Raw genomic sequence first — 17,965 nt, forward strand, 5'->3', positions numbered from 1 at the left:
TGCATAATTAGTTCAATTCTCCAGTTCCTTTTGTCAGAATAGAGCTGGGCTGTCAGTTTGAAATTTAGATGTTGAATAAGTAAACTATCCCAAATTTATCACCAAGTCTATTGTATGTTGCTGATTAAAAGCATCATTTTTCCTGACCCAAAAAGAAGACAAAATTATGTTCATTACATGGTTTATTGTTGTAAACATTAAAATTGTCTTTCTCAAAGAAAGAATTTTATCAGAAAAAAAAATCAGCATCTCTGTCATACACCATAGAAAAAAAGGCAGTGACTCATATCATGTGCCATACTAGAAATATACAAAGAAAAATACTACAGAATATGGCAATATTAAAATTCTTACTCAAACATAAAATAATATATTAACTGACAATTTTAGACATAAAAAAACAAAAAAATTCAAAGTGCTCAGTAATTTCCAGGGAGTTATGTATATTATAAGCACTCTGGAAACAGTCAAAAGCTGCTGCATGCAAGTTTTGTTTAGCTTTAGACAACAAAATAATCAAGATATAAACTTTCTTTTATCAACATCAACGGTACATACACTTACAAACAAGGAATGTTGGACGGTGTTACAAACACTATGTGTCCCTTTTTGTCAGGATTTTCTGATGTGTAATACTTGTGCCCACCTATTTTACAATTGAGAAAATGTTTAAGCTCAGATAACTACCAATCTTTATAAAATCTAACAGACTACATAGTGTCTGAAATACTATTTATATAATATAGACATTACTGAAGTAGCAAGTGCCTATAACATTTTCAACCTAGAATCAACATGCTTGTCCCTTTTTTATGTAGTTTTCCTTTTTTTTTGCAAACACAATTATCTTTTAGAATTTGTAATATTTATTCATAAATAGGCACAAAATAATTTAAAAAGCCAAACTGCATTGGGTAAATTTACAAGCCTTTGCCTTCTTCAACTCATGCCACCCACGCAACATTTAGTTTTACTATATATTACAGCTTTCTTTACAGCAGAAAACTTTGAAGTCTTGTTAAAGGGCAATACTTGTGGGTCCCCTTAAACTGTGTGTGTGTGTGTGTGTGTGTGTGTGTGTGTTATGTCTTAACTGCAACAACCAAGCATGGCCAGATATTTCCCACCACACATTAGCAATCTTTCTTGTGAACAATAAATTGATTTTTAAGCTGATAATAAAAAGTTTATACCACTGTATTGTGTGTAGTCCGTGTTCTAAATTCAGGATGCCCCGGAGCCAAAATGCCCTTTCAGGTTCTGCCTGCAGGTTAGGAAATAGCAACAGTTTTTGTTTGTTTGTTTTCTTTAGGGATCAAGGGGTTGGGGGGGGGTTACAGAAGGGGGGAACAGCTTGAGCTGAGACAGCTCAGGGGGCTATCTCTGCCCGTGTGACTTGCCCCCTCTAAACAGTTTTAGTTTTCTTTCCAGTTCCTTTGAAGTGAATGGGAGGAGGTCTTAGAAAGGTAAAGTGTCCAGAAAAAGTTTGTCAATTATTGCTGGCGGTGGTACCAAGTCTTCCAGTTTCAGGTAGAAAATGCGCTGTAGACCCTGTGTGCAAAGGGTACGGAGTTCTGGGAGCTTCCCCAACAGTTTAGACAAATAGTTGGGGCGGTTCAACCCCCCATTATTGAAAGTCACATGGTCTTTGAGACAATTTACAATCTTGTTTTGTAGTTCTTCCACTCTCTTGGGTTCCTTGAGCCCGTGTCTCTCTGCAGAAAATACAATCAGAAACAAAAGAAGAATGCACAAGGCAGTTAGCTAGCTGGTAGGTCCAAGGAGGAGCTGTGACAAGGAAAAGCCAGGACAAATCCCGCTGGGCAGTTCTGAAGGGAAAGTGCCCTGCACCTGCAGTACTGACCTGTAACCATAGCCAGGGCAGCAATGCAGGAGAAGGCAGAAATGTCGATGTTCATATTCTGCAAGTTGGAGGAGAATTCAACAATGGAATCAATCCATTCCCCAAAGCCACGCACGCATTGCAACCTGTGCAAGACCACCCCATTGCAAAAGATGAGTTTACCCTCCACTGGGTTGGACCTGCAATTAATACCAAAGAGAGAGAGGGAAGAAAAAGAGAGAGAGAGAAGCTAAACAACTAATTACTTGAAGGGCAATAAATGAGGGATTTAAGAGGCACCTAATTACTGAAGAGTTAATAAAATGTAGACCAGTGGACCTTGAAAGGGTTTAATTTCATAACAATCGAGAACGCCCCCATCCCACCTCCATTCCATTCATCCAAGGCTTCTGGACTCACTCCTTCCCTTCTCTTCCTTTTGTTTTTAATCTTTTCCTTCCTTTTTCCCCCCTCTTTCATTTCCTATCTGTCCTTTTCTCTTTACTTTTTATATCCCCTTTCCTCCCCTTCTTTTCCTTTCTTGATTCCTCTCCACCCTCCTCCCTGGATTGCTTCCTCCCTCATTACCTGTAAGCTAATCGCAGGACAAACAATTCTAAGAAAGCTGATTCAAAAAGCAGGTCCTGGTCAGCCTTCGGTAGGTCAGCAAAGCCGGGGATCTTCTCTGCCCAGCCTCTGATGATCTCCATGGAGCCAGTCAGGAGATCATAGAATTGCTGGATATGCTGGGTGTCATCTCCACTCATCTGATAGTCAGGGTTTGCCTGGAACTGGAATTTCATTTTAAAAAGCACTTAATGAGGTTCTCTAAAATATATAACCCGTGAAATTGCTAACCCCGTTTCTAGTAGGGGAGCCAGGTTTTTATAACAATTAAACCTCTCTCTGACCAGTAAGGAAATTAGATGTTCCGGGGCAATTAATTCAATTAGGGATGGTGCTATGAGGTCGCTGCTTTAAATATGTAAATTACCATTTCCATACAGACTAAATACAGTGTGATCCAGCCCTGGGAAACGTTCACTCTTATCTCCACAAAACAATTGACACGTTAGTATTCATGCTAGTCCCAGAGTGGGTTTCAAGCTGAAACACCCTTTGCAAATCTTAATAAAACCACAGTTGCTTTTAGGTTTGCCCAACATACTTCCTCCAATTAAAGCTTGCACTTTTTTCACAGCTGGAGTAAAAAAAGGAATCTGACCATCTGATTCCCCCACTTCACTGCCATTCCTTGCACCTGACCCCCACGCAGGCCCCACATCCTTTACCCAGACAGTGCCAGAAAGGGTGAGGATTAAAGCATCTCTATGTAGGACTGAAGATAAAGTAGACCTGAGGAGATTTTGCACAGCCTCTGGCTTTTGTATTAAAAGCATTGCTGTGCATGGTGGTAGTGGGAGCGGGGGGGGGGGGGGGGGGGGGGAGGGGGGGTTTATAGGGATTTGACTCCTGTGGCATGTCCTCTCCTCCTTCCTCGGCCCTGTCCTCATGTCTACACCCCCAGCTAGAGGATTGTCTAAAGGTATGTCCTGTGGCTCTGCCCAGAGCTGTGAGGCATATAGCCTTGCTTGCCTCCTTTACCCCTTGGGTGTGGGGGTTAGTTGTGGGTGTGGGGAAGGGGTACTGCCCATCGGTTGGTTTGTCCGCATGATACCCCCCACCAGCTTCTTACCCTGGAATAGTCCAGGCTGGTCATAGCCGGGTTGGAGTCGACATGGGCCCTGACGAGGGCACTGATCAGACTCACCGGGGGCGAGGGGGGAGAGGGCTCCTGTGGGCTCTTCGGTTTCGAGGGCAAACGACCTCTCCGGCCTTTTAAACTGTCCGTGCGAACCACTGCAAAGGAACAGCCCTGTTAGCGACGCTCCCCGGAGCCCAGGCCCAGCTGCTGCCTCGGCCACTCCCCCGGGAAGTCCGCAGCCGCAGGGCGCCCGGCTGGGCGGCTCAGGGCCCACTGCTTGTAAAGCCCTTACTGACAAAAAGCATTAAAAATGCTGGATTATTTTATGTCTTCCACCAAATGGGTCATATAGTTGAAGGCGAGAAGGGCCTGGCGGCTTTCTCTAGGGGAGGCTGGGCAGGCAGGCAGCTGAGGGGGCCTGGAGGCCAAACAGAAGGAGGGGGGGACCGAAGACCTCCAGCTCTGAGAAATGGAAATTGGGACTGAGCTCCGCAAAGTAGTTTCCCCGGGGCGCAGACTGGTCACTTGCCCCGACCTACCTTCTTTGACCATCCCAACAGCCAGGCACTTCTGAAATCGGCAGTACTGACAGCGATTCCGGCGCCTCTTGTCCACTGGGCAGTTTTTATTTGCTAAACACACGTATTTCGCGTTTTTTTGCACCGTGCGCTGCAAAAGGAGACAACACAGGCCGAAAAATTTTTTTTTTTTCTCTTGAAAATCCAGCAACCTGGAGATAATTTCTGAATGGCTGGGATATATGTTCCCTCCCCGCAAACAAACACGTACACACAATTTCTTTCTTTTTCCTTTTCCTTTTCTCTTTCTTTTCTTTTTCCTCCCCCAGGGCATTTAACAGAAGGAAAATTGATAGCGTTAACATTTGAGCTAACCTTGCCGCTCCTTGCTGTGTTTTATATGCCAAGAGAAGGAGAAGGAGACGCTCAGTAAATACAAATCCGTGGGCATTCATATTATTTACATTCCTTGGAGACCTTCTCTATTTAAAATGATAAGATTATTCAATCAGGATGGCGAAATAAAGAGATCACTTAATTTGACCATAGGGAATTCTGTTCCACTTGGTTAGCTCAGACACGGTTCTCTGTCCTAACCAATTTCATTCTGAACAGGGAAGACAGCTCCTAGCACATGCAAATGACCCTCTTCCAACTCTGGCTCCAGCAACTTCTGGCGGGGGCCCGCCGGGTCGGCTGCGTGCAGGGGATGCGACCCCGGGTCTCCCTGTCTTCCTGCTTCTTTTTCTCAGACAACCCCAAAGCCCCGCCAAAACCCGTGGGCGGCTGCAGGGCGGCCTTGGAGGACCCCGAAGTGTTGAGCACTTCAGGGCGAGCTCGGGCTGGGCTTCCGGCTCCAAAGCGAAGGGCACTCTCAGGGGTCCCGGGCACTAGGGGGCCGTTACGTGCCTTCTCCAACCCCGCCCTTGCTCACCTTAAAAAAGCCTTTGCAACCCTCACAGGTGCGCACCCCGTAGTGCTGGCAAGCCGCGTTGTCGCCGCACACCGCGCAAAGCCCCTCGTTGGAGGGGGAGCCCCGAGATGGCGGCGAGGGCACCTGCGTGTCGAGCAGCTGCGACGCGTGGCCGATCTGCAGGCCCGGGAAGCCCATGGAAGTGGGCTTGCGAATGGGGTTGGGCACAGCGAAGGTCTGCCCGTCCACCACGTGGTGGCTGCCCGCCGGCTCCGGGTTCATGGGGACGTGAAGGGGCCCGTCGAAGCGCATCTGGCAGCTAGACACCGGGGTACCCGGGGGCGACTGCTTAAAGGAGAAGAGGGAGAGGCGGGAGACGGGCGTTTTCCTCTGCTCGATCATGTGTGTAGTGGCCACGTAGTTCTGGTGGAAGTTATGGAGAGACCCCGGGTCGTCCCACATGGGGCTGTGCTGCACCTGGAAGCCCGGGGTAGTAGGCGTCGGGGGAGAGGAGGGCTTGTAGTAAACCGACCCGGAGTGTGGCATCATCTCTTCGGACTGGGGGGGCAGGTGGCTGTGTTGCTGGTAGTTGTGCATCTGAATGTCTTCTACCTTAATGGAGGACTGCTGTCCGGACAGGGGCATTTGGTACAAGCAAGGTGGCTTGACGTCGTAGCCTGTGCTGTAGTTGTCCATAAAGGTACTGAAGCTGGGGAGAGAAGTGGTGGCAGTGATTTCAGTGTTGGTGAGGTCCATGCTAAACTTGACAAACTCTGGAGTTAAGAAATCGGAGCTGTATTCTCCCGAAGAGTGGTAACTGTAGCTCTGAGAAGCGGGGCTGGCTCCTTGAGGCGAGGACCCATATTGCGCCTGAACACAAGGCATGGCTGGAAATGAAACAGGGTGATATACACTCAGCCTGGTCAACTGAACACTTTCTCCCGGGCTCGGGTACACCTGGAGCTACACCGGCAGCTCTCGGCGGTCAGACAGCAAATAGGGGGCGAGAGGAAGGGCGGGAGAGGGCGAATGCTGCTGAGCAATGGTGTAGGGCTTGGAAAGACTGATCAAATAAAGACCCAAAGCTGAAAGCTATTGAGGGTCTACACTCCCGGCTATTTCCAAATGTCTCCCTCCCACTTTTTCACAGCCAATCTTGCTCTGATGAGCCTCTTCTCTGAAGCTCGGGTTCAGCAAGCTCTTTCTAGAAACGACCCTCTAGAAATAAAGTTGAATTGCATAATGAGAAAGGTGTTCTCAAAGGCAATGGGTCTGGCAAGCCTTAAGTTAAGGGTTTGCCAGACAAGATCCCATTAACCTGTTTTGTTTAGTTTTTTTTTTTTTAATGTTTAGGGAACTCAGGAGAGGGAATGAAAGAAATGAAGTTGCACTAACCTTCAGCCGAGTTACAGGCGTTTTCAATGAAATTAAAGGTGGACAGTGTCGTAATTCAGTGAAGGACAACGTTTCCAAGATTTTTGGAAAAGCAATGGGGAGTCCAACCAGTCTGATCTCCTCCCTGAAATACAGATACAAGGGAAGCTTCAGGGTGTCTTCCCGACAAAAATTCGGCTGGGCATATGTAGACTCATCAGGCAGGCCTTTCTATGTCCTCCCTGTTTCCTTGGAAATTAGTGTGTATCCTTTACCAAACATAGCAGTTAAAGTGAGTGTGTAAAAGAGATGGCTGGAAACAACAGAAAATGCCACCCATTGCATGATGTAAACAGTTGCAGAGAGAGGATCCTGAAGGAGGAAAGGTATTCCATGAACTTATTTAACATTTAAGATATAACGAATGGGTCCCTTTGCTAGAGTGTTGGTGGAGGGGTCATTTCCATTTTAGTTTGATTCAGACCTGAATAAGAAGAATGGAGTTTAAGAGAAAATACAGCATCAGAACCTTCTCTTGACTTGTCTGTGGTGAAACTGGCTTCTCTTTGGGGAAGGGAGAAGAAAGTTAGTAGAAGTCAAGAACGTAAAATGAGAAAACAACACCTCCCCTTACAAAATGAAAGCAAGGCCTGGATCTACAAGAAGGCAATTTGAATGGAAGCATCTAGGTTTCTTAAGTGCTTTTGACAGATCACTGGGATTGAAGATAAAAATGAATTGGTGTTCACTTTTCAGCATCTTTAACAGCCAAGGGGTGGGATGAGGGGGCCCTACTGTTCCAGGAGCATCTTAGGTCAATAGCAGAGGGAGGAAAATACTGCTTAAAAGGTATTGAAACCAATGTTAGAAGTGCTTCCTAGTACAGCAATCTGAACACCTTCCCTATAATGCCTCCCATGATCTGCCTACTTGCTGGAACAAGGCATTCTTCTGTCCTAGTAATTTTCAGATGTTCCCACTTGGAAGGCATTCTAGAGCATGGACAATCTTATTACTAATGAAAAAGAAAACCAAACATCCACTCCTTCTGTTCTCTCCCCTCCCCCGTAATCCTGCTTCATGGGGGTGGGGAGACGGGGAGGTTAACCAGAAAAAGCAGAATGGAGACTCGACCTCCACTGCATTTGGGGATAGGTCTGTTCTGGATTTTAACCCCTTGGTAGCTTCACAATTTCATAACTGTACTCTTTACGTATTCATATTCTCTCTCTCTCCCCCCTTCCTCACTCCCTCCCCCCCCCACTCTAAAATACCCAAGGACGGCATATGTCAAAACCAGAAATTTCAGGCAACTTAATAACTGGACACTCTACCAACACCATCCTTACTCAACAATACCCGAGAAATATCGGCACGCTGGCCAGCCACAGTGACACAGTTCCCAAGCAACGCATAAACTGAAGAACTTTCTCCCACTGTCAGTTCGCGGGCAGCTTCCCTCGTATACTCGAGACTTGGGAGTCTCCGGCTACAAAGGCCAAAATCAATTCTGCTCTAAGAGCAAAGTTTGCGCACATTTCCGCGGGCAAGTCCGCAGCTCGCAAAACTGTGAAGTCTCCCTTCCACGTCCACCAATGAGGAACCTGGAAGTCTCTGCTGGGAGCAAACTCCCCGCTAGTGCCAAGGCCGGGTTTCGAACAAATATCCCCAGTAGCTGCGCGCACCCACTCCCCATCCTCCGGCCCCACTCGCGCTACAAGCCACAGGCGTCCGCTTCCAAAGACCTGTCCCACACACGTGGAAAGAAGACGTGCAAAAGAAGGAAGAATAAAAGCCCAAGCGAGCTGCATGGGCTGCACCTACTCACTTAGGAGTTCTCCGCGTCTCTCTTCATTCATTCAACTCTGCCAAAGTGCAGTTCCCTCTGGAAGCCCGGGTGCCGGGGTCGGGAAGGAGTGGACGAGCTGCGCGAAGGGAGCAGAGACAACGCGAGCGAGTTGAGAGCAGGGGCAGGCGGCCGGCTGGGCAGGCGAGCGGGACCGCGGAGCCGTGCGCGAGCCGCCGGGCGGACTGGCCCTGGCCGCCAATGTGCCTTTGTTTATGTGGCTCGCGCTGCCGCTGCCAACATGCACCTAAAGTCTCCGCGCGTCAGCGCGCGTCAGCGGCCCGCCGCCCAATCGCCGCGCCGCCGCGCTCCCTGGACTCCTGGCCCGCGCTCGCTTTGGTATATTTCCGACCTGACGTCACGAACAGGGCCGATTTTAAGGTGGGAACCGTTCTGCGTTCACCTTGGTAGCCGGCTTGGGTGGGTTTTTTGGTTTGTTTGGGTTTTTTTTCCGAAAGAGGTGTGACCTCTCCACCCAAGTCCGTGCAGCCACAGCGTCTCTACACTTCACCTTCCCCCAAGCCCCTGCACCCTCAAGGCCGCTCGGCTGCTCACACGTGGGGAGGGTGCAACAAAAGCCCGGGCGGAAGGGAACGCTGGCGTGGGCCAGGTAGCCCGCACCTGGAGCCACACGGGATGGGGTGGGCCTTCCAGCCACTTGGGCTGAAAGAGGGTGGGCCCTCACCTCACCCACCCACCCTCGTCGTCCCCCTTAGCGGAAACGCATACAAATGTCCCATGACACAAGAAGTTCAGAGGGTACAAACAATTAGGGTGGGATGGGTGGGATTTCCCTAGCCCCGTGCATCCCCTTTTCGTCCCTTTTCCTGTCCCTGGCCTCCTCCTCTGTCATTGTCTCTCGCTCGCTCGCTCGCTCGCTCGCTCTTACTCTCTCTCACACACACACACACACACACACACAGTCCGCGCTAAAACGGAATGGGAGTGGGGGGCAGGGCCTATTTTCCTGTGTTCCCCTCTTTCCTTGCATTGCCCACGCTTGAGGGAGGACGCGGTGCGTGGGGTGGAAGAAGACAGTGACCCAGCCCTTTAGGAACCTCAAAAGGCAGAGTGAAGCATCGTTCGCTTTTCTTTCGCAGACAATGCGGCCGAGCAGCAGGCAACAGGTGTGCCTTCTGCAGAAAGGTGCTCTGATCTCACCTTCTGCCAACTCTACTACTTTCCACACTCCCCGGTACCCACCAACTCCTAACCCTTCCACGAGTTTTAGAGAAATAAATCGACCTTCCACTGAAACACAAGGGCCATCCCTGCCTCAATTTGAGACTAAGAGGAAAAGAGAGGACAAGAGGAGAGGAGCGAGGGGGGGTTGGAGGGGAGTGTCACGGCAAAGCGTGAGGTGTGCCGACAGCCCTCCCCATGGAGGGGCCCGGGCGTGCTTGTGAGAGCGTGTCTCGCTCCCGCGGTCGACCGAGTCGCCGCCGATTGTGCTTTGCCAAGTTAATCCACCCGCCACGCCGAGGGCGCAGGGAGCTTTCTAGCAAAAGAAATGCCGCTTCTCCCGGGCGCCGAGCCCCCCTCCCGGACCCCCGGCCCGACCTCGGCGAGCATCCCAGGACTTCTCCCGTGCGGCTGCAAGAGGCTGGGACAAGGGGAGGGAGAGTTCGGAGGCGCCCCCCTTCTCTGCCCACGGAGAGCGTTCCAGCCGCCCCTCCTCCCCCGGCGTGGCTCGCTTCCAGGCTGCCGGGGTCCCTTTGCAACTGGCCCCCCTCCTGGCGTTCTCACTATGAGCCGAAAGCGCCGTGGAGCTGTCCGGGTTCCGAGGCTGCTCATCCCTAATCTGCACTCCCGCCTTTGCCCGCTCCCCGCTTCGCCCCTGCTCCCGAGGGGGTGGAGAGGAGTTGCCATCAGGTGCCCTGCGGCTGCCCCGGAAAACCGCGGGCTCTTCTGCGCCTCAGACTCGGGGAAACCTACGTGACCACCTTAAGTTTCCCCCAGATGTTGCGGCTGCCGCTGCTGCCGCCGCTGCAGCTCAGCGGTGCCCTAGCGGACGCGAGAAAAAATAAAACCAGGAAGTGTGTGGGGGGGGTGCTGTGGTGGCGAGTTGAGGGTGTGTGAGGAGGGGGGTGGGGGAAGGGTGAAGAATCGCTTATTAGCATGAGCTCTGTAGCGTCAGCGCCCCGTGGGCAGAAGCGATTCCACGCGAACGAAAGGGAAAAAGTGAGAGTTTGGTGAACAGGGGAGAAGGAAGGGGGTGGGGGTGGCGGTGACGCAGGGGCGCAGGCATTGACGCACCGGCCAGGCTGGGCCCAAAATAGCAGCAACTGCAGCTCAGAGGCTCCCTCCCGGGTTCCCTTCCCTTCCGCGAGCGAGCTGGGCGCGGCCAGGGGGAGCTTTCCTTGATCCCCGCGGTGGGCCAGGCTCCCAGCAGCTATTTTCAGGCAGTCGGAAACTCAAGCGCAGCAACGCTGGGTTGGCAGTTATTGTGTTTTAATACAGGCCTAGCAAAGCGAAGGCCAGGAGAACTTTAAAGTTGTAACCACCACCCTCTGTACACGAATAGTCTAAGTAGATAGTTTCACTCTGCACACTCCTCCTCCCCCATTGCCACTAAAAACACACTCAATTAAGGCTTGGTTGAGTCTGGGGACAATTTGAAAATTCCCTCCCAGAGAGCAAAAAAGTGTCTTGGAGTTCTTAAAATGAGCTCCAAGGAAGCCAAACATTGTAACGTGGTGCGTTATTCTTTAAACAGCAACCTGTCGAGTATGAATTCTTGATAACAGAGCCTTTGCCCAAGTCTTACTGCACCCAAGACCGAAAGGCAGTCTTCACGGCAGCTTATTATAATTATTATTATTAACTAGAAATGGAGTGATTAGATATAACATTAAAATGAGAGAAAGAGGGGACTTTTTCCCTTCCACTCTACCATCCTTGTAAGAGTTCTCTTCAAATTCCTATTCTGGTTTCTGAGAAGCGTTACTACTTCTTAGGAAGACACGCCGGATGTGGATGTAAGACTGATAAGCTTGCTTAAACCAATTATTAGATAAGCTACTTCTTAGGTTGGGGTTTTGGTAGGGCTCAGATGTGTTTGGGGTGGAAAGGATCCAGGATGCAGCACACGGATCAGAAAGTGGAAAGAAGAGATATGCTCAAAATCACGTACTACTGTTTCCCCTACCAGATTCTGATGGGATGAAGTCTCAGTAGTACCGCCAATATCTGTAATTGACTGATTCAGTCAGTAGGGGGCCTGACTCCACAACGTTTAAGAGAATATCACACACACAAACACACACACACACAACTAGCTATTTACTACTTAGGCTAATCCCGAGGAGAAAGAATGCGGCAGGCCCAAATATTCATATTGCGCTGGAATTTATAAATAACTACAAATCTTTGATTTTCTTCTATTTTCTTCAGAAGGGAAACAGTTTAACACATGGGATTACGTTTACAATAGATTTTCTTTATTTCCTCCTGCCCATGTTTAAATCACTAGTAGGTCACAGGGGGAAAAAACTCAAACTAGTAATAAAATCTCCCATTTTATCACCAAGCAGTTCAAATTGGCATACAGTTTGGAAAAATGAAAGCATGCTTTAAAATCCTATGATTACATGTTTAAATAAATTATAGTTTAGAAGAGGATTCCTGTGGGTGTATTTGCTAGTACATAAGAGAATGCCTTTGTGCACAGAGGCTTAATTACACATATAATGGAATCAAAATGTAGAACTGAACAATCCTTCAGAAAATGTTAAAAAACGATGCTTTAGGCAAAAAGAAACTGAAATTCTGCATTTATATGACTGAAACCCTTCCAGATTCTTGAACATAAACAGTTCAAGTAAAGTATTTCATAATGCAATTAAAATGACAATAACGGGTTTTTTTTAGGACCTGGCATCTGATATAACTTTAAATTATTGTCATGTATGAATGTGTAAAGTTACCCTACAATGAAGGTCTATTTTCTTAATAATTTTAAATAAATGGGAGTAAAAATTGGTCCTATCCATAAGTAGCTTCCTCTTTTGAAACCAATTAAAATAAATTACAAATTACTATTAATACATACTATTAGATGACCTCAGAAAAATGGTTAGGAAGGTAATGTTACTATGTCATCTTTTATGATATTAATAAATACTAAACATAACATGTAAACATACTTTCATTAAAAATCAATATAAATAATACATACGTTCATATCTAAAACAAAGTATTTTATTTTATCTATGGCTAAGAAGATTATACTTAATAAAAATTGAGATTTGGGGATAATTTAGAAGGAAAACATTAACGTAACCCCATAGGATTTTCTGTCTTAATGCATGGGAAAGAGGCCTTTAGGAATTTATTTCACAATTCTCCCCAAATGAATTCAGAGTAGACCTTAGAATGCAAATATAGTGAAACAGACATACCTGTCATGCTGTAAAATTCAAGTCAACTTTAAGATATTCCATAATAAAATTACTTACCGCAACCTAGTTTAAGCATTAAAATGATATGTATATTTTAAATTATATTTGGAAAAACTTTCATTCACAGCATGTGTTGCCATTCAGACGGCAGTTTTTACATTAGCGAAAGAAGGAAAATTTCACTTTGAAAAAAATGTTTCTGAAAAAACAAAATTATTTTTTACTGTTGAAAATTTTTTTGCTGTTTTGCTTTTGCCATTTCATTTCCATTGATAGGATATTAATCAACGAAATTGTTTGTTCCTTCCCCATAGGATGCTTTGAGAACAAGTCAATTGCTTCATTGATATTCACATTGTAGGTAGTTGTGGCTTTTATTCAGTTTTATTCAGCCCAATTTTCACCAAAAACAACTTTACACAGACTTTAAAAACTATTTCTTACTTTGAGTCAGAACTCAGTTCTAGAAATGTATAAAGATGTGTAGAAGAAAACAAAATCTTTTTTCTAGAAACATCTACATGTAAATTAACATTTAAAACTGAACATATGGTAAAACCTCATGCCACTCAAAAAGTATTTTGCATAATAACAATCCTCCATCTTTTCATTAATACTTGACTTACAGTAACCATCTCCTAAATATCTGCTTTTATATTAACCACTTAATATTTTCTTATGTAAGAATTATTTTTTATTAGGCAAAGAAGGATAACTTTGGTTTTAGATTTCATTGCTAATTTCAGTAAACATGGGAGTCATCAGGTCCTAAAACACATTTTAAAGATTCTGAAAAAAAGTTGCTATACGCTAAGAAAATATCAAAGACTTGAATTCTAAAAGCAGCTAATAACATGAGTAACCCTAATAGTATTAGGTGGCATTTCTTTAAGTAGATAAAATACAGACACTTTGCAACAGTTTTGATATGTAAATCACAGCTGGCTAGTTTCTGTTCTACCTTTTATGATAAAATAACCACTACTGAGTTTTTCTTCAGACTAAGAGGTAGATAGGAACCTCTCAATAAAAAAAAAAAAAAAAAAAAAAAGGTATTGATGTATTATGATAAAGACATATCTGCCCTTTTCCTCATCATAATTCTGCAATTATCAAGAATACAATTTTAACACTACAAAAGTAACTTATAGTAAGGACCCTTACAGTGATAAGTAATAAATCTAATTACCATATCCTTTGAATAGATGTAATATAATTTCATTGCTCACTTAAAAGTTCTAAAGTTAACAGCATAAACTTGAAGTTGAGTAATTAAGTAATCCTTATATAGACACTTATTAAAGTATTTATACATATTATCTTAAATCTACATCTATCATTTTGCCAATTAAAATTAGGACTTTAATTGCAATTAAGTAATTTAATTGCCAATTGAACAGCAAAATTGCTAAGTGACTAATTTTAATGCCTATTTTAATTACCAATCATGACTGGGGAGGGAGCTAATCAAGTTACATCAAGCAGTACCAGAGTAATGATGTGGAAAAAAAAAAAAAAAATAGAACAAACATTCAAGGCTACATGCTTTAAAAAAAGAAACATAAATTAAATAAATGCAAACACAATCTTATAAATGTATAAAAATACTGTATTTCAATATCTTAATACAGAATATCAAACAGAACAAGATTAATTAATGAGGCCCCTGTCAATCTTCAGTCAAAGTAAGGACAACCAAAGTCAAAATTTTATGGGGTATTTGCATGGCACTCTATTAACCCAGATAAAAACAAAGCTGCAGATAGCCGAGAATAAAAGACTGTTTCCTGCTTGGCTGGTTAAATATTTACAGACTGACAGTTTAAAAACAATTCTTTTAATGAAATGCTATCAAAGAGAGAAACAAGTTTCTGAATTTGAAAGGCAAACAGGGCAAGTGCAATGGGACTGTACCCTTTCCTGAGGGCTCTTCCCCCACTCAACCCCACTCACTTGAAAGAGTTCTATTAGAGGCCTAATGCCTATTGATCACTTGTCCCATGCTACCTTGAGAAAAACATAAATTTGGCCAATCTTAAATATTTAAAATTTGTGAGTAAAAATAAGAAAACAGCTAGGATTACATCACAATTAAAATTACTTAGAATGGGAAATACATCTAGTTCTAATAATCTTTCTTCATTTTCAGTTATAATAAACATGACAGCTCAAGATAAAGGCAATAAAACAGCAGGCTACCAGAAACACTGATGAAAAGCTTCTTGGCAATACAAACTTTTTAAAAGTTTTTATAACCAAACTAATTCTCAGATTAGCAATACAGTAAAAGCAATATTAAAAGAAGGAAGTGAAGTTGGGAGCTCAAAAACTAGACAATAACAATTCAAGTACTTTCTGGCTATAGGGTTCCCCTTGGCAGCCAGGCTCTTCATTTAGAGTAACAACTGACATCTATCAAAACTTCGTTTAAAATAAGTCAGGCTGCAAGATACATATCTTGTTTTTGTTGCCATATATTCTTATGTAAACCAAAAATATAGTTTATGTCTACGAAAGGGCCCCAAGTTATTCATGAAATATATGTAATGTTATAATTTGAGAAAAAGCAAATAGTGCTACTTGGGATTTTATTTACTAAAGGACTTGAATTCTGAAATGAAGGACAGCAGGACTTTCAACCTGGCTTTTGAAGGAGGAACACTTTAATATTCACTGGGCCTGACAAAAGGCTGCAATATCTGTTTATAACAATGACAGCTTTATAAGGCAAGTTCTGTGTGACCGATTACAGGACACACTCTCTGCCTATTCACAAGTCATGGAGATGGAGTCATTATTGACATGCTTACCACTGATCATGATTGAAACTAAAGTGCTAATGCTACAGAGAAATAAATGCTCAGCCATTAAGATTACTGAAAACAGCCCCAGAAAAGAAGGTTGCCCTAACTTAGGTATATCTTAATTTATTCTGTATAAGATTTTCTGCCATATACATACAACAAAAAATCCTATTTGACAATAACTATCAAGATTATTGAACTAACTCAAGCACCAGGTAACAAATCATCAGCCATTACTAAAGGAAAAAACAAGAAGAAACATTGTCTTGTAATTTCAAAGTGATCCTGAAAGGGCATGATGTATAGACAAACTTTCGAAATGTTAATTAATACTTTCTGAAACTTGACATGACTGAGAATATATACAATTTCAGACTATTCATGTCTAATTTGCTTGTTAATTCACATGAATTAATGTGGTATACATATTTTCAGAAGCAAAAACTTAAAAGATATTATGTCTCTAGCTCTTAGATATCCCTTAATAGGTAAAAATAAATGTAAAGTTTAAAAAAACTGTAAGTTATTTTACTTTTCTACTTAGTTACTGCTTGTCTTTTAGTGTGATCTATCTGAATTAGTGAATGAAAAATAAGAAATACAGTAAAAGACAACCATGTTTATAATACGAAATAAGAGTTAATCAGTTAAAACATTTTATTAGTCACCAGGATATTTAAAAATAAGACTTGTGAAATATTACAGAATTATTCCACTGGTATCTAAGCAGCGACTTCAGTACGCTGTCACTGACACGTTAGAAGAAAAAACAAACTACCAGTACCACCAAATACATGATTCAAGATACACAAATGGGGGGTGGGAGGGACAGGGGAGGAATACTGAAATTTGTTTGCTGACGAGGTCCTATATACATTTCTTGTATTTCATGTTTCCAAAAACTGTTTTCTGTAAGTTAATTTCCAAAGTTTAGGGACGGTTTTAGCTCTTTTTTTTTTTAATGGAGAATTTCAAATAGTTAATACTTTTAGGAATTATATTGAAACAACTCGCAGAAAACACATTTTCTCTAGTTCTTTAATTTTTTGGTTTAAAAGTATGGCGTTGCCGAAGACTGCTAACTCTTGTTTAAGCAACTAGCTCTGGAAGTCGTATTTTCTTGATCGGAAATTTCCAAGACAACAATTTTGTTAAACTTTATAAATTTTGCACGGGGGGGAGGGGGACAAGGCAATACAGAAACAGATTTTACAGCCAGAATGATTTGACAGGGCCCCTCAAACTACACATACATGCTATAGAATTTGAAATGTAGCTCTGTAGCTCAATTTATACCACAGAAATTGTGAGATGCTATCTTCCTGTTGTTATAACGTATCAGGTCAAGGGATATAAATTGTACCAGGTAATTCATTTTGCTGTTCAGAGAGTCATTAAGTTCCTCCCAGAACGTACGTGATTGATATCCCGGGAGGTGAAAGGCTAAAGGAACCATATGGCAACATGTTGCATTCCGTATGCTATCTGCCCATCCGTGCTTAAGCTGCCATTAGCAACATCTGTACCTTACGGAAATCCAGCTGCGCCGACGACGGCTGACGGAATTGTACTTGGGGGGAAAATCTAGCTTAGCGCCATTAACTTGAGACTCAGAGTCTATCTACTAGGACGGATGGAAGCTTTCACAATTAGACGAGACGACACAAATGCTTTATTAAAGTTTAATTTTGAACTCCCAATTAGCGAAAGTGCATTACAAATCGATTGCAATTTCCTAGAAGGCACAGCAAGTTCTCTGCCCGTCCGCCACGTGCGGGAGGCTCCAGAGCAAGCTTTCCCAGCTCCCGGCAGCTGAAAGGGGATGGTTCAGAGCTTGGTCTCCACATCCCAGGAAGTCCCTAAAATCCTCGCCAGCCCCTCCTTCCGCAGGGCGGGGGCGTCCAAGGACTGAGCCGCCGGAGGGCGCGGGTGGGGGGGTCTAGTCCTCGGCGGGAGTGGGGGCGAGGGGAGATAGTGGACGAGGGCGGGCGGGCGCGGGGGGTCTATATTATCTTGGCTTCCCGCGAGGAGCCTCAGCTACTCATTCACGCAGAAGTTTCTCTTTCGCTCTTCGCGCTACACACCCAGATTGGCTTCCTGTGCACAGGCGAGGGGGGCGGGGAAGGGAGCAGAGCGGAGTCCCGGAAGGGCTGCCCTGCGTTCACACCCACCCCAGCTCCCCTCCCCCCACCCAAACAAAGCCCCCCACTCTGGGTCTAGGATACGTTACCTGCCCGGCGCTCGCGGCCCCTCGGTCACCGCATCCCCCGCTGGGCGCGCCTGGTGCAGGTCGCGCTCCCCGGGGCGCACAAAGTGGTCGCTCCCGGCCGGACAGATCCCCCTCTCTCGTCAAGTTGGGGCGTGGGGGAAGAGCGAGAAACGGGGGAAGTGGAAGCGGGGGCTGTGGCAAGGGCGACTTACTGATAAATCGGAAGAAAAAACAAGCCCGCGCGGCCCGGTCCTAGCCGGGGGAGCAAGAGGCCGGTTACTTTTCGGGGGGTCGTGGCCCGGGGGGAGGGGAGGGTCGAGGAGCGGCGGCCAATGAAAAATAAGAAATACAGT

At 45.0% G+C, this 17,965-nt stretch overlaps 1 protein-coding gene across 3 annotated transcripts; it reads right to left on the reverse strand.

Annotated features, from left to right (window-relative positions):
- Nucleotides 1-164: 164 nt before the first annotated feature.
- On the reverse strand, nucleotides 165-17,904 carry NR4A2 (nuclear receptor subfamily 4, group A, member 2). 3 transcript variants are annotated; one of them, XM_008567578.1, is made up of 9 exons: nucleotides 17,825-17,904; nucleotides 8,182-8,278; nucleotides 6,375-6,498; nucleotides 5,001-5,866; nucleotides 4,088-4,217; nucleotides 3,540-3,703; nucleotides 2,432-2,634; nucleotides 1,865-2,043; nucleotides 165-1,715 (listed from the first exon to the last, which is right to left on the reverse strand). In XM_008567578.1, exons 4-9 carry the CDS (start codon nucleotides 5,862-5,864, stop codon nucleotides 1,459-1,461), a joined length of 1,797 nt encoding a protein of 598 aa, XP_008565800.1. In that variant the 5' UTR covers nucleotides 5,865-5,866; nucleotides 6,375-6,498; nucleotides 8,182-8,278; nucleotides 17,825-17,904; the 3' UTR covers nucleotides 165-1,458. The 3 variants fall into 3 exon arrangements, with proteins under 3 accessions (XP_008565800.1, XP_008565799.1, XP_008565801.1); XM_008567577.1 differs by lacking the exon at nucleotides 17,825-17,904 and having other exon boundaries at nucleotides 8,182-8,477; XM_008567579.1 differs by lacking the exon at nucleotides 17,825-17,904 and having other exon boundaries at nucleotides 5,001-5,688; nucleotides 8,182-8,416.
- Nucleotides 17,905-17,965: the final 61 nt, after the last annotated feature.

Source organism: Galeopterus variegatus, unplaced genomic scaffold (assembly GCF_000696425.1).
Source record: "Galeopterus variegatus unplaced genomic scaffold, G_variegatus-3.0.2 Scaffold332, whole genome shotgun sequence".
NCBI classification, from domain to species: Eukaryota; Metazoa; Chordata; class Mammalia; order Dermoptera; family Cynocephalidae; genus Galeopterus; species Galeopterus variegatus.